This window comes from Cydia pomonella, chromosome 9 (assembly GCF_033807575.1).
Source record: "Cydia pomonella isolate Wapato2018A chromosome 9, ilCydPomo1, whole genome shotgun sequence".
Lineage (NCBI taxonomy): Eukaryota > Metazoa > Arthropoda > Insecta > Lepidoptera > Tortricidae > Cydia > Cydia pomonella.
In genome coordinates, this window is record NC_084711.1 from 14,883,143 (window position 1) to 14,897,300 (window position 14,158).

General features: G+C 37.6%; 1 protein-coding gene across 3 annotated transcripts in view; it reads right to left on the bottom strand.

Annotated features, from left to right (window-relative positions):
- The window catches only part of LOC133521460 (ecdysone receptor), a 378,815-nt gene that overhangs the window by 32,845 nt on the left and 331,812 nt on the right, over positions 1-14,158 (bottom strand). Inside the window, exon 1 of one of the 3 annotated variants that reach the window (XM_061856428.1) lies at positions 10,246-10,886. The exons of the other annotated variants lie outside the window; for them this stretch is intronic. Coding sequence (XP_061712412.1) covers positions 10,246-10,561 — 316 coding nt within the window. The 5' untranslated portion in view covers positions 10,562-10,886. Of the gene's footprint in view, positions 1-10,245; positions 10,887-14,158 lie in introns of those variants that run through there. 3 annotated transcript variants of the gene reach the window in all.

Genomic DNA, 14,158 nt, shown 5'->3' on the forward strand with positions numbered 1-14,158 from the left:
TTATCTAAAATGGCAGAAAGGTTTGCTGGCCAGGCTAATTTGTTATTAATTACAATGTCAAAATGACATAAGGGTATGGACATACACACACAGCTTAACACTGCAAGAGGTTGGACAATAATCGACGCAATTGTTACGCTAAAATTACAGTTCTAGAGTCACGTACGGCATGCGAGTTCCGCGTTGAACGCCATTTTCTGCGTCAAGTCCAATGGAAATAGAACGAGTTTGAAATAAAAAAAATATAGGTATGTACTGAATGCGACCGGCAGACAACCATAAAATTCTTTCCGGCCAGTTGCAACATTTTATGCGATTTGAATGTTAGATCTCGTGAGTCTACTGCTGACTGAATTAAAAAAAAAAAACTAATCAACACTATCAGTGCTAAAATTACATTAAACTAGCGGATCTATGTAATCGTTCATGGTCCATGGTTTTAGAAAGAATGTCTGAATCCAATTCTTATCGGTATGAGAAATCGTTTGGGACTAAGAAACTCTAAGGTGTAATTTTAATTTAACCTGACCCAGATAATGTACAAATTGCAGTACAGTTAATTTCATGTCTGACAGGTTTTTTCTCGTCCATCTTCGATTTGAATATGGACTGGTTGAATAGCTTGAAATCATCTCGTTTTGGTTCGTGTTCGTGCTAAAGAAGCAAAAAAACCAATTATTTGAATTCTTTACTTTGTAGAATAAATGGCTGGCTGCATTTAGATTCGCTATTTTTAAATAAGACGTTTGTGTGACTCTAGCAAAATAAATTCTTTTGGTTTTTTAAAGGTGAAAAGCGACAGAGAAACCAATATGTCAGTAGAAAAACCGGCCAAGAGCGTGTCAGGCCATGCTCAGTGTAGGGTCCCGTAGTTACCCGTCCGTCAACATAGACTTTTTGCAAAAACTCAGAAATGACTGAACCGATTCGGTTCGCTATAGTTTTCCTAGAAAGTCTATTTTAAGCTTTACTTTCACGATTTTTTCATATTTTTTTGGACCCATGGCTCAAAAGTTATGGGGGAGAGGACACTATTATTTTTCTTTCAGAGCGATTATTTACGAAAATATTACGTTTATCAAAAAATGGAACCCTAAAAAGGCTTGAAATTAAAAATTTGTTGCGCCTACTTTTTCTTAATTGCCACATTTTTCTACTGACAAAGTTGGCTTGCCATACCTTCGGCCCGATTCGGGCTTGTAAGATGTCACACCGATACGATACTGATCTGCCAGTCTCAAAAGTGACATTTCTTCAAGCAAAAACGTCACTTTTGACACTCACAGATCAGTATCGTATCGGTCTGACTTCTTAAATTATAAGCATTGTTCGAATCGGGCCGTATATCGATTTTATTTTATTTTGTTGTGATCGTTAAGAACGTTTGACAATGCTTTTTTCTTCGTATGAAAGAGATCATTTGTTAGGTCCGTTATGGCATTTACGATCGTAGATTGCCCAAAGCAGGATGTAGCACAGTGCTAAGTTTGTTTAGTCGTGCTTAATGCCGATCCATTCCATAGATTACGGTGTCTATTTGATGGTATTTTGCGATATTATAGAACAAATTAACGTTTATCTTTCAATTATTGTACTATTGCAATCAATATTAAGTAACTGTTTATTTTTCCTAATAGTTCATTCTTAATTCGGTACATTGTAAGATATTTTTAATAATTGTAATCCATCCACGCCACAAGATTTATTCGATTTGAATAAGCAGGTATAAATCGTTTTGTAGAGCTGATCTGAATGATTTTATTTTATTTATCCGTACATCCACATCATTTATATTAATATCTGTTCCATTATTAATAGTCTTAGGTCCTGTTTTACAATGTCCAAGTAAAGTTCAAAATAAGCTACTTGCCACTTATCTGACGAATAAAGTCGTCGTTGGCGTTTCACAATCTTCAAATAAGCTTAACTGGTAGATAACGTGCTAAGGTTTGCAGGAAGTTTTATCTGGCAGTTAATTTATTTGTTAATTAGCTATCCAATACTTTACTTGGACATTGTGTACTTCACCTAATACAAAGCGACAATTAAGGAGTACATAGCATTGACATAGTATGTGGATTTTACTGGGAACAAGATGAAAAAAAATTTGAACATTAAATTCTAAATCAATAAACTAATATATATAACAATCCTTTAACATTCAATGAATACTAATACTGATAATTTAATACAGACTATCTAATACTTATAACTAATACCTAAATATTATTATCGTTTTGGCAATATCTTAAACTTGTAAATGGGTAGATTCGTGAAAGGTGTCAATGGAATTTTTGTGCATGGAAAAACTGTTGCAACTCGTGCATATTCGAAGTTAAGAAATTCACATTTAAAATCACACAAAAGTCAAAGTCTCAAAATGTTAAATGAATAAAAAATGTATGTCTCATGCTTACTCAAACATATATATTATAAACGGAACCGAAAACGGGTGTACAGTCAGCATCAATAGTAGCGGATGAAACAACGCGCCAAAAGTATATGACATCCCAGATAACTTTTCCAAATACAGATACATTTCTACAATTTACGTTCAAAAACATATCTTTTATAGTCTTAATTGTTCTATATTAAACACATCACTTTTTGTTAAGCTGTTACAGAATGAAATTAAATATTTATAAAACGTTATTTGATCCGCCACTTTTGATGCTGACTGTACAAGTAAACTAAGTACCCAGACTAAAATAAATATTGCTTAAAATATAGTATAGACAAATATAGCTGAAAAGCGCTGGTAGCCTACCGGTAAGAGCGTGCGACTTGCAATCCGGAGGTCGCGGGTTCAATCGCCAGCTCGTACCAATGAGTTTTTCGGTATTTATGTACGAAATATGATGAAAACTTGGAATCATTATGGACAGTACCTTATCGTGGGGACCTCAGGTGGCCGAAGTTAGCAGGAGGATGTTCGTGGGAGTTAGGTCACTCAGGAGATTACGGAACTTCCTTCCCATTCCTACGAAAATTGCTCTCGCACAAACTCTTCTCCTCCCTATTCTTGATTACGCTGACGTTGCTTATCTCGATCTTACTGAGGAGCAACTTAATAAGCTTGAGCGTATCCAAAATGTGTGCATACGGTTTATATTTGGGTTACGCAAATATGACCATGTCTCTCACTTCCGTTCGCAGCTCAAGTGGCTCCCTATTCGCTTACGTCGTAACTCTCACGTTTTGTCCCTTCTGTATTCCATTCTTTTTAACCCCGCGACTCCCCGCTATGTCAAGAACCGTTTCAGCTACCTCCGTTCTGTTAGGTGCTCCCAGAACTTGCTTCTTTCTATACCATCATCCTCTTCTAAATTTTATAATAATTCTTTCACGTTTCAAGCTATCCGACTATGGAATTCTCTGCCTATTGACTTAAGGCGCGCTCAATGTCCTAATTCTTTCAAGAGACTCATTAAACTTCACTTTTTACCTGCTCCTTCTTCTTCTTCTTCCTCGCGTTGTCCCGGCATTTTGCCACGGCTCATGGGAGCCTGGGGTCCGCTTGACAACTAATCCCAAGATTTGGCGTAGGCACTAGTTTTTACGAAAGCGACTGCCATCTGCCCTTCCAACCCAGAGGGTAAACTAGGCCTTGTTGGGATTAGTCCGGTTTCCTCACGATGTTTTCCTTCACCGAAAAGCGACTGGTAAATATCAAATGATATTTCGTACATAAGTTCCGAAAAACTCATTGGTACAAGCCGGGGTTTGAACCCGCGACCTCCGGATTGCAAGTCGCACGCTCTTACCGCTAGGCCACCAGCGCTTTTACTTTTTACCTGCTCCGTAATACTTTTATCTGCTTCCTTCCTGTGTTTATTCTGTGCTAGACTTCTTTTATTGCATCTGGAACACCTACTGACTTAACATTTTTTTTTTAAATTCCGCTACCTAAAGGTTGTCTGGAAGAGATCGCTTTTTAGCGATAAGACCGCCTGTTGTTTACCTCTTCTTTTTGTGTTATATTATTTGTACTGTTTCTGTATTGAGGTGTGCAATAAAGTATATTTGTATTGTATGATTTGATATTTACCAGTCGCTTTTCGGTGAAGGAAAACATCGTGAGGAAACCGGACTAATCCCAACAAGGCCTAGTTTACCCTCTGGGTTGGAAGGTCGGATGGCAGTTGCTTTCGTATAAACTATTGCCTACGCCAAATCTTGGGATTAGTTGTCAAGCGGACCCCAGGCTCCCATGAGCCGTGGCAAAAAGGCCGGGACAACGCGAGGAAGAAGAAGAAGATAGTCTTAAAGAACAATAAAGGTTTATTCTTTTTGGGACTGATTGTCGTACTTGTACCGGTTGTAATAAATTTGTACCGATTATGTTTCGTTTGGTGGCGTAAGTGCTATTGTTTTAGAATTAAATAAAAAGCGGCGGTCTCATCTCAGCTAAAAACTTATATACCTACATATCTCAATATCGACAGTCGTGATCCAACGAAGATTATCTAACCAGATTGCTTTGCAAGAAATTGAGACCCCGTGATTTGTCTCTAGATATTCGATCTCAAAGTGGTTACAGCGAGCAAGTCGGCTCAGATAATAGAACTAACAAGCGACGCGATGGCAGCGCGTGCGCAGCCGAGCGCGACGCGCACTCGACCGCATATCCGCCGCGATTCGTCTTCCTAGAGATCCTAGAGTAATTCACTGCAATGTGAATGTGAAGGTGAAGGATAGGAAGTTTCACGGCTCCCAATAGCATAAAGAAGTAAATTAATAAATCAATTCAATACCGCACATAAATTGATACCATTAAAATTTGACGACTTCCATAAAATCGCTATTTGTCTTAATCATTCGTGCGATTTTTAAAGAGCTAGGCGAGTCGATGAACTTTATATATGAACGCCAACGTCATTTGTGTTTGTTACATAACAGGTATTTTACTTTACTCGCCTAATTAATGCTGCTAACTTAATATAGGTAGCAGTAACGTAAAACCAGACCTTTTAATAAAAAATTAGCAAGGCACGTGATTAGCATTTAAATCAATCTATACTTCAACAGCGCGCGTATACAGAAATATAATGGCTTTAATAAAGTATAGTTATGAAATGAGGGGGTCAGACGGACCATTAGATTAGTCAAAGGGTTGCCAAATCTAAACACTTTGGACCCTTGCGACTTAGCGTGGCAGCTGCTAGTTCAATGCAGATTATTATTTTAACACCGCAGACACCACTCAGCTTATGCACGAAGTTGTCGTTTAATAGTTGCGAAGCTGATCCGATTTGTATGCTAATTACGGGACTCCAAGTCTAACTGAAACGATCCTTAAATAGCCACTAATGGCCTGAGTACGAGCAATAACAAGATAATCTTGTTACTAATTCTACAGTTGTATCGTTTCAACAGTGTATCAGTTAATTTTGTAACTCTTGCTGGTATGTAATTGGTATTTTAAGTTAGGTAATCGGTAAGATATTGTTATTTATGTAATATAGTAATCGTAAGGGACGAGCATGTAGCAACATCCTGAAAGAGGTAAGCGACCTCGTTTGATCAAGAATCATCAATCATGATGAATCGCGACATGTAGACATGAAGGGTGGATCATATTTCACTATTTATATACAATGACATAGGTATGTGGAACATTTTTTTAGGTTATGGCTACATTGCACGTATTATAAGTTGGATTTTAATATGTAAGTATTTGAGAAGAAAAAAATAAAATAAAAATCTTGATTCTAATGAACAGATAAACTACTGACAGATAATTAATCATAAGTTATGCTAGCATAATAATAGCTGGCGTCCCACACAAGTTTTGATTGTCACTATAGTTTAAGAGATAAACAGCCTTAGTTAATAGGGGTCCATAACCCTGTCCGATTAGCTATTCATGACGAGAAACAAATAATTTCCGGCTAACTTAACCGGCAGCACACCATGAAGTAATTAGCAGTGGCCAACATGACGGCTATAGTCGGTTATTTATAAAGCCGAAGTGTCAAAAAACTGCGGCGACCTTGGTGCCCCCGCGCGGACTCGTCGATACGTTCACCTCAGGTGGGGCCCGCGGAACGAGTTGTACCATTACTCACATATGGTCTATTTTACACTTGTACATTGCTAAATAGGTAGCTAGAATGACTGCGGAATTCGCGGTACGCAGGTACGCCAACAAAACGTGCTATGCTACATAATAGTTAGCCAAAGAAATCAATAAATTTTATGGAATTGCTTGTTGAACTCCTAACCGCATTGTTCAAATGGATGACTTAGCTTGGCGCCTATTAAGGAAATATACAACAGCATTGTAGCATCCACATTAATTGTTTTTGCAAAACGTCCTTAAAGGTAAATAATACATAAGTAAAACTAATTTAGGCACAGTCTGACAGCATTTCAAGATTACATAGCACGCAAATAATAGTAATAGGAACCAACTAATTAATAAAGTAAAACACTACAAAATTAAAATTCACGAATAAAAACAAAACTGTGACTTTGATGGATCGTGAACTTGTGTAAAAAAATATACCTGATCAGTGTTGTTTATACAATTTTGTCGGCTTTTTGAGCTTCAGAGAGAAGCCACATAAATTTCCCTTTTAAGAAGTGTTGTTTATCCGAGATCAAATATCATTTTCCTGGAATATCAAAATGTTTATTTAATTCAAAAGAGAGCAACATATTCCCATATGTACCAGCCTACCAGCATTAGCTATCAACAACAATGTATTTTTTCCTTCTGCCGTAAATTTGAAGCCCATTTTATTAACTTAACTCTGTCATAAACTAGCCCGCATAGTAGCTCATTTAAACGCCAATATAATGTTTTCTAAGTCATGGTAACCCAATGCAATGAGACGGAGAATTGAATGCGGGTAACATTTAATACTTTAACATCATAGTACCTATTAAAAAAATGTAGAATAATACTTTTGTATGAAAATCACGTTCTTTAAATTAAAGCATCAAACAAAAGTAAGGTCGTTTTATTTAACGCGAAACGAGCAATCCAAACGTAGTTTGACAAGGAAGCTAATATGTGGCATTGAGCAACGCGAACTCGGAAGCAACCCTGAATGGTTAAAAGACTAAAGCATACTCATCATCTTGTGTACTACCTATACACTAAACTGACAAAAAATTACAAATGAAAGGTTATTGTTTCACTGACAGAGATGTAAGAAAACAAATAGGTAAATGTCGGGCATAATAGCAACTAGCAAGATTGTAAATAGTTCACAATTTTTGCTACCTAGCAATAAAATTTCATCGTTTGGCTAGATAGACAGTTACAATTTGGTAATGGCCCTATTAAATTAAATGGCATTCAAACATGTCCCAAAATTGCGTCAAGAAAAGCTGTTTCTTACCTTCGAATTTGCTCCAATTTCAATTACTCTTTAATGATATGCGTATTTCTACGCTGCCAGATACTCAACCAATGATAATTCAAGGGTTTTGATTAAAGTTTTCAGTGTCGCGTTTAATTAAAGCGATAGCTACGTTACTCGTTTTCTTATAAACAGTAGCTGCATGAGTGAAACGAAAGTTTACCGCATCAGCGCACATAGAAATCTGCAACATGCCATGGTGATGATTTTCTCGTTTCTCGACAGGATGGAGCGATTTCTAACACGTTACCTATGGGTACGCTTTTTTTATTTAGAAAACATATCAGGAAAGGAAATAATTACATGTAGGAGAAAAATATTATCTACTAAACAGCCAATTAAGTGAAGCAGATGAAGTAGTGTAGGTTGTTAAGCTGTAAAAGTAACAAGACGATAGCATTTCGAGTGAAAACAACCTGTACTCTCTGTCATTACAACATCAGTTTATGATCATAAGTTCCTTACATTTTGTATTTTATTAATTAGTAGGTTTTCTAATTTAATAAGAAAATAGTTACGATTAGTGTGAGCAAGTATACATATAAATGCACATGCGTGCTTTGTCAGGCGATGCGATTTACCATCAGGAGTCAGGAGTGGTCTCTAAACCGGTCGGACCGGCCGCAGTCGCTTCGTCGAAACACCATCCAACTCACTTACTTAAATTGTTAAACTGTATTACTTGGCAAATTGAATGTGTCTCAAATGGAAGGAAATGACTTAAAACTGTTTCATGGCTTTAAGTACCGGTTTAATCTCACGCCATCTTGGCACTGGTACTTAGGTACCAAGTTGAATAATGTGTTTATACGGGTAGGCACTTATGTAAAATAAATACATGAAACTAATGATGTGATAAAAAAAACTACTAAAATAGGGCGTATAGGTTTTGTCTGCGTAGTTAAAACTGGATACCGTTTCATTTAACGTTGGTTTTTGCTGTGTAACCAAATGGTATACTGAATTAGACTTCCTTTATAAACAGCTCATAGATACCTATATAAGGGGACGCAGCCCTTCCAATTGCCGCAGTATCCCCTATTAAAGCTTCCTACTCATGATTAGATTACATATTTCATTGCTACGAATGTGGCTGAGTAGACACATTTTTTGCTTAATTTATTATTGGTCTTGGTGGATGATATGCATGGAAGAAGATTTGAGTTTTTTTACTGCGTAATATCTAATTCCCATGCCGCAAATATCTACATATCTAAACCTATTATTTCTGTACTTTTCTTCGGTATCGGTAGGTATCTAGACCTAATAATTTACGTATCTTAAAGTTCGAATCGTTCCGAATATCAAGATGTCGCTACGTACGCTTCTTAAAATAACAATAAAGCTACTTATAATAAATTTTCCACAATAACCTTGTAGTGTTACACCTATACCGCGATAAGAATTAGTCATTCCATCCGTGGTGAGCCTCCCACACTTACCGGGTGGACGCTAATCAAACATGCTGTACTAGTACATCATAGACAAATACGTGTGAGGAGACTAGGAAGTTTGTGGGACGAACGCTCCGGTATTGTTCCGTTCAATTCAAAGGACTGCTATTATTAACCAGATCTAGGCATCCACGTTTTAATCCTATTTCATCAATGATAATTGATGCGGGTTTTGCCTATAAAATTTCAATTATCACTAAATCTATTACTCATACATAACAACTGATGGTGTGACGACTGTGATTAGCAAGTTCTATTAAGAATTTGGTGCGCGTGCCTTCACAATAAATCAATAAATAGGTACTTTAAGTTACCTATAAGATAAACTTTATCCTATAGGTAACTTAAAGTACTTTATCCGATAAAGGATGCGATTCTGGATGAGACTAGCCCAGGACCGGGATAAGTGGCGTACACGAAGAGAGGCATATGCTCAGCAGTGGGCGACTGGAGGCTAAAAATGATGAATGATGATAGGATGAAGAGTAAAGGACGATAAACTACAAGAGCACTCATCGTATCGTATTTTTATAAATTTGACCGCTTGACCAGGGATTGATCCTAGTCTGATAATAAAAGGAATGTTAACAAGGCCAAATATTAAAAAGAAATGAAGAATTAAGGAAATGGTACCAAAACTGGTACCAATTGTACCAAATATTTAATGATTCCGGTACGTGGTAGAGCACCAAGTGGAATATACTTTTGGTAGGTAGATCGTGCAAACGCGTAGTGTAGGTAGGTATGGCGTAAGTAGCAGTATTATGGTACATGTCGACACCTACAGTCTATACATATTGAAGCTATGTACTTCTTTTTAAATGTTTCGCCCACATACAATCTGTCACCAGTGATGATTTGTCAAATCGCAACTGAGGCAGGTAGGTGTATTCCTATGTAAGCTATTTTTTTTTGGTTCACAACTGTTCAAAATAAACTATTTTAATGTTTTTTCTTATTAATTAACCAATCAATCGAATATGGTACCTAAGTCATAAAAATATAAAACGTATTTACCTTCTGTAGATATTAATGTTCACAATGCAGCGAACTACCTATGCCAGAGCAATTGTATTAATAATGTGGGAGCGGTTTATCGAGCAATCAATACTAAACAGGTGCCTCCTTTCTAGCCTGTAGGTGTAAAATAAATACTCTATTAGGTAACGCTTAATTTTGTCATAAAATTCACTGAACGATGCAAAGTGCAAACTCCTGATAAGACAGTTGTTCGATCGAATGTGGGTAAACAAAACGCTTGTAACATTTTGTTTTGTGACAGTCGCGGCAAGACGGCCCAGAGCGCAGCGCCGGTCAAGGTATACGGGCCAAAGGTCGATGACAGCGCGACCGCGCCGCCAAAAAATCATGCCAACACAACTTTGCCGCGCAATTCTAACTAGAATATTCCAAATTCTAACCTGACGAAATTGATTCATTCTCAGACTTCGGTGTCGTCGGTGGCATCGGCAGCGGCATTGAGGGAAGCGGCTGCGTCTGCTGCTGCTGCTGTATCGTACATGTGTTCCCGAGTAAAGACTGGGCCGTGTTGTAAGTCATGCCATCGTCGTAACCCCATAGCTCGAGCCCGCCGTACTCGGGGGACGCGAGCGATTCCGGAGACATCACCATAGCCGGCGGCAGACCCAGAGCGGAAGACGACGTCACTTCGGACGAGCTCTCCTCGAGCATTCGCAGCGTCTGGAAGCCTCCGTTGTTGGACCAGCGGCGTCTCATGTCGACGAGCGCGTCACACGCTCCGAAATCCACGATCGCCGATGGACATCCTACGCGGGCTTTCACTTCACTTTTTCCTCGCACTAACTTTTAAAAACACGCAACACTCCGCGCGTCTAACGTTCACTGTCAACCACTAGAACTTTGAAACGTCTCGATTTAATAACTTTCTCGTCACTACACAATCCGTGCAAGAGGTTAAAAAACTAGAGAGTCTCACGAACGAACGAATTTATTTTCTAGGGTACGAAGTTTGTAAAAACGAGAGGAGTGCGTTGAGCTCGCGCGACCGTCGTCAACGGAGTACATAGAGCGAGCGAGCGACGCGGCCGAGCTCTCACTGCCACGGTCGAGTGTGACGTCACGTCACGGTCCCCGCGCCGCGCGCCCGCCCCGCGCGGGCCCGCGCAGCCGTGGCACAGAAAGTAGACTCACGGCGACAATACGTAGCGCGCGATAAAACACCCTCAATTTTTAAGCGACTCTATCAACTTTGCTTGTTACGTAAGTTTGGGAAAACTATTTAGAAAAAATATTTAAGTAGGCGATTAGGCTTAGTTAATTTAGTTAGGTATCTAGATGTTAGACGGGCGAATTAGTTTAGCCTTTTTAAATAACAAATGAGATTTCTACATAGATATACCTACAATTGCAATAAGCTCACAGAAATAAGACCATAAAATTCTGAATAAAAAATACTAGTAGGTAAGGTACCCAAACCTAATTAAGTAGTTCCTATCCTACACAGACTGGTGCTTAGTTACCAAAAAACAGTTTAGGTGCCTAAATAATGAAATAGCGAATTAGCCAACAAAAGTTATACATTAAATATCATCTACGTGTCTTAATTTTACTATTTAGCATGAATGAAATTGGTTTGTTGCAAAAAAAAATAAAAATATATAATAATACGTCCTAGACTAGATAGTCGACTGACTAAGCGCCTGCGTTTTCTCTCTATCCAGGTAAATAAATATACAGGTAGGTTCAGTTACTTCGAATAAGCCATACATCTTAGACACTTTTCTCGAATCCTCCCTTACAGTAGAGCAGTACGTAACCCTATATAATCGGAAACCCGGGAGCCAAAGTCAACTAGGTCACCGCGGGATTCAGCAAAAGGTCAATGTTAAGAGGCCTATCGACCCTTCGACCTAGTTACCACCTATCGACACATATAAACCCGGCAGCCAACCTGACACATTTCAGAACCGTGTCACCGATATGCGACAGACTGGCGATGCCCTCAAATTTGGAGCGACGACCTGAATTTCAGGTAGTTATCGCAATTCAGCCAATATTCGAATTATCAGCGATAAAATCGCAATGTACTCGGTCCATTTCATTTCCAGAAACTCCGCTTATTCAACGATATAGAAAGATATACTAAGCACGCGAAATACGTCAACTGTGCTGAAAATGTACCAAAATACGCTAGAAAACAGCCAAAAGCAATGCCGCAGCTCCATTTCGGGTTTTGTAAGTTGCGTTTCGTAATAGCATGCTTTTCGCAAAGTCATGTATGCGTATGAGATGGTGGCTTAGATAGCTCTGTGACGCGGCAGCCATGATTGAAGTTGGCGTCATCAAATCACGTGCTAGGAGCGTTGACCGCCAATGTTTTGGAAATACAGCGTGTATTTCCTTATTCAAGCTAGACTTATACATCTTGCGAGAGTTCCGGATTTATTACTCTGATGTTAAATCAAAATAGACACCATTTATTTGATGTTATCGTGAAATGTCGCTGTTAGAATATTGTATAAGAACTCTTGATATAGCCATATTCTCGGAGGAAATGGGTATTAAATAAATAAATAGGTACGTATCAAATGACACCAGTATATAAAGGTTTTTATGAACAAGTGAAAATTCTGTTAAAAAAATAAAGATTCTTGTAAATAATATTATTAATGTCCAAAATTGTAAATATTTTTTCAAAATTACTTATAGTTGTCATTTTTTCTGAATTATTTTTCTCACTGCACTCACATTCGAGATTTTCTGTTTTTCCCTATGGTTGACTGGTAGAGAATGCCTTAAGGCATATAAGTCCGCCATTTGTACTTATTTTATTGTGAAAAAAGTTTAAAATAAATAAATAAATAATAAAGATTCTATCCTTAATTGGTATTTTGTATATAGATGGGTCAAAATTATTTTCATTGTCTTATTTTTTGTTTCCAAAAAATGTGACGGTGTAGCTTTTTGTATCGGAAGATTTTTATTTTATAAAGACATGCAATAGCACTCTACTTTTTAAGTTATTTGTTAGAAGCCACTAGTACAAGCGTGACAGAGTGGTCAGATACAAGACAACGAAAATTTTGACCCAGGACACCCAGGTACAGAACTTGCGCTTAAGTTTTAACGACAAATCACTAAAACCCTACCTAACGTGCCTAATTAATAGACGAGAAAGCGATATGGAAGTTATGGAACATGCATATGATTAATGAATATGAATACATCATGTTCAAAGCTGGAAACTTGATTAGAGAGTTTCATGAATATTTAGATCTAACGAATATTGCAGATTACTCCTAATACACGGCTGTTAGGCTCCAAAATAATATATATTTATTATGTTCATTATAATTATTATGTTTAATAGTATCTACGAGTATGTTCCTACATACTATATTCTGTCTATTGCGCTGTTACAAATCATATAAATGACAGGTAAGAGGTGATGATAATTAGAAAGTAAGTAATATCCATCTGAGAGACGAGTAACTTCGATTCATCGCCTAAGAACTAAAGAATTTTTACCTAATGATAAAAAAGTATATTGAAATTCACTGCAAACTGATCTTACTTGATCGTATTGTTACATTTTATACCGTTCGGAAAGTTCATTAGTAAGACGAAATTCTCATTCACAAATCACTTCAATTTCTTCGCATACCTAATTCATAGAGAAAGAACAGTAAATTTCGTTACTATAAACTAGTTTGTACATCTGCATCAAAGCTCCAAAAGTCCATTATTTTGCCGGTGGATTCTATTAATTTGGGCATTCGTGCGTGCAGGGCATTACAGTGTTCCTACCCCGCCCGCGCCTCTCTTTGTCGAATTACTTTGCATTTATCTGACGATGTTTACACGTTCCGATTCTCGATTCTGATTCGATCTTTAACGGATTCGGACATATAATACCTACCGACATGACATGCGTTCTATTTTCAAATGTGAGACTAGAATTTAAAGTAGAGGCGTTTTAATTAGTTCCTCAATTAACTGAATTCGAATAGGGAAATGACAATTGCTAGCTACAACTAATTAAGTACAACTAGTACATATAAAGCCGACAAATAATATGTATATCACCAAGAAAATATTCCGGCTCAATTTTATCTGAAACTCATTATGGGCTGATTAACTATGTATGCTTAAGAAAGCATAACAATCATCATTTAAAAGTCAATTCTACTAGCAAACATAAGGAATCAACTCAACATCTGAACAACCAAGAGAGCCTTTTATCAACTGGTGTGATGATGAAATAATTAATTATTTTACAGATTTTTGAAAAGCGATATCTGATGATCACGTGGGATGTTTTCACTGAATCGATTATAGTACAAGCATGCCAAT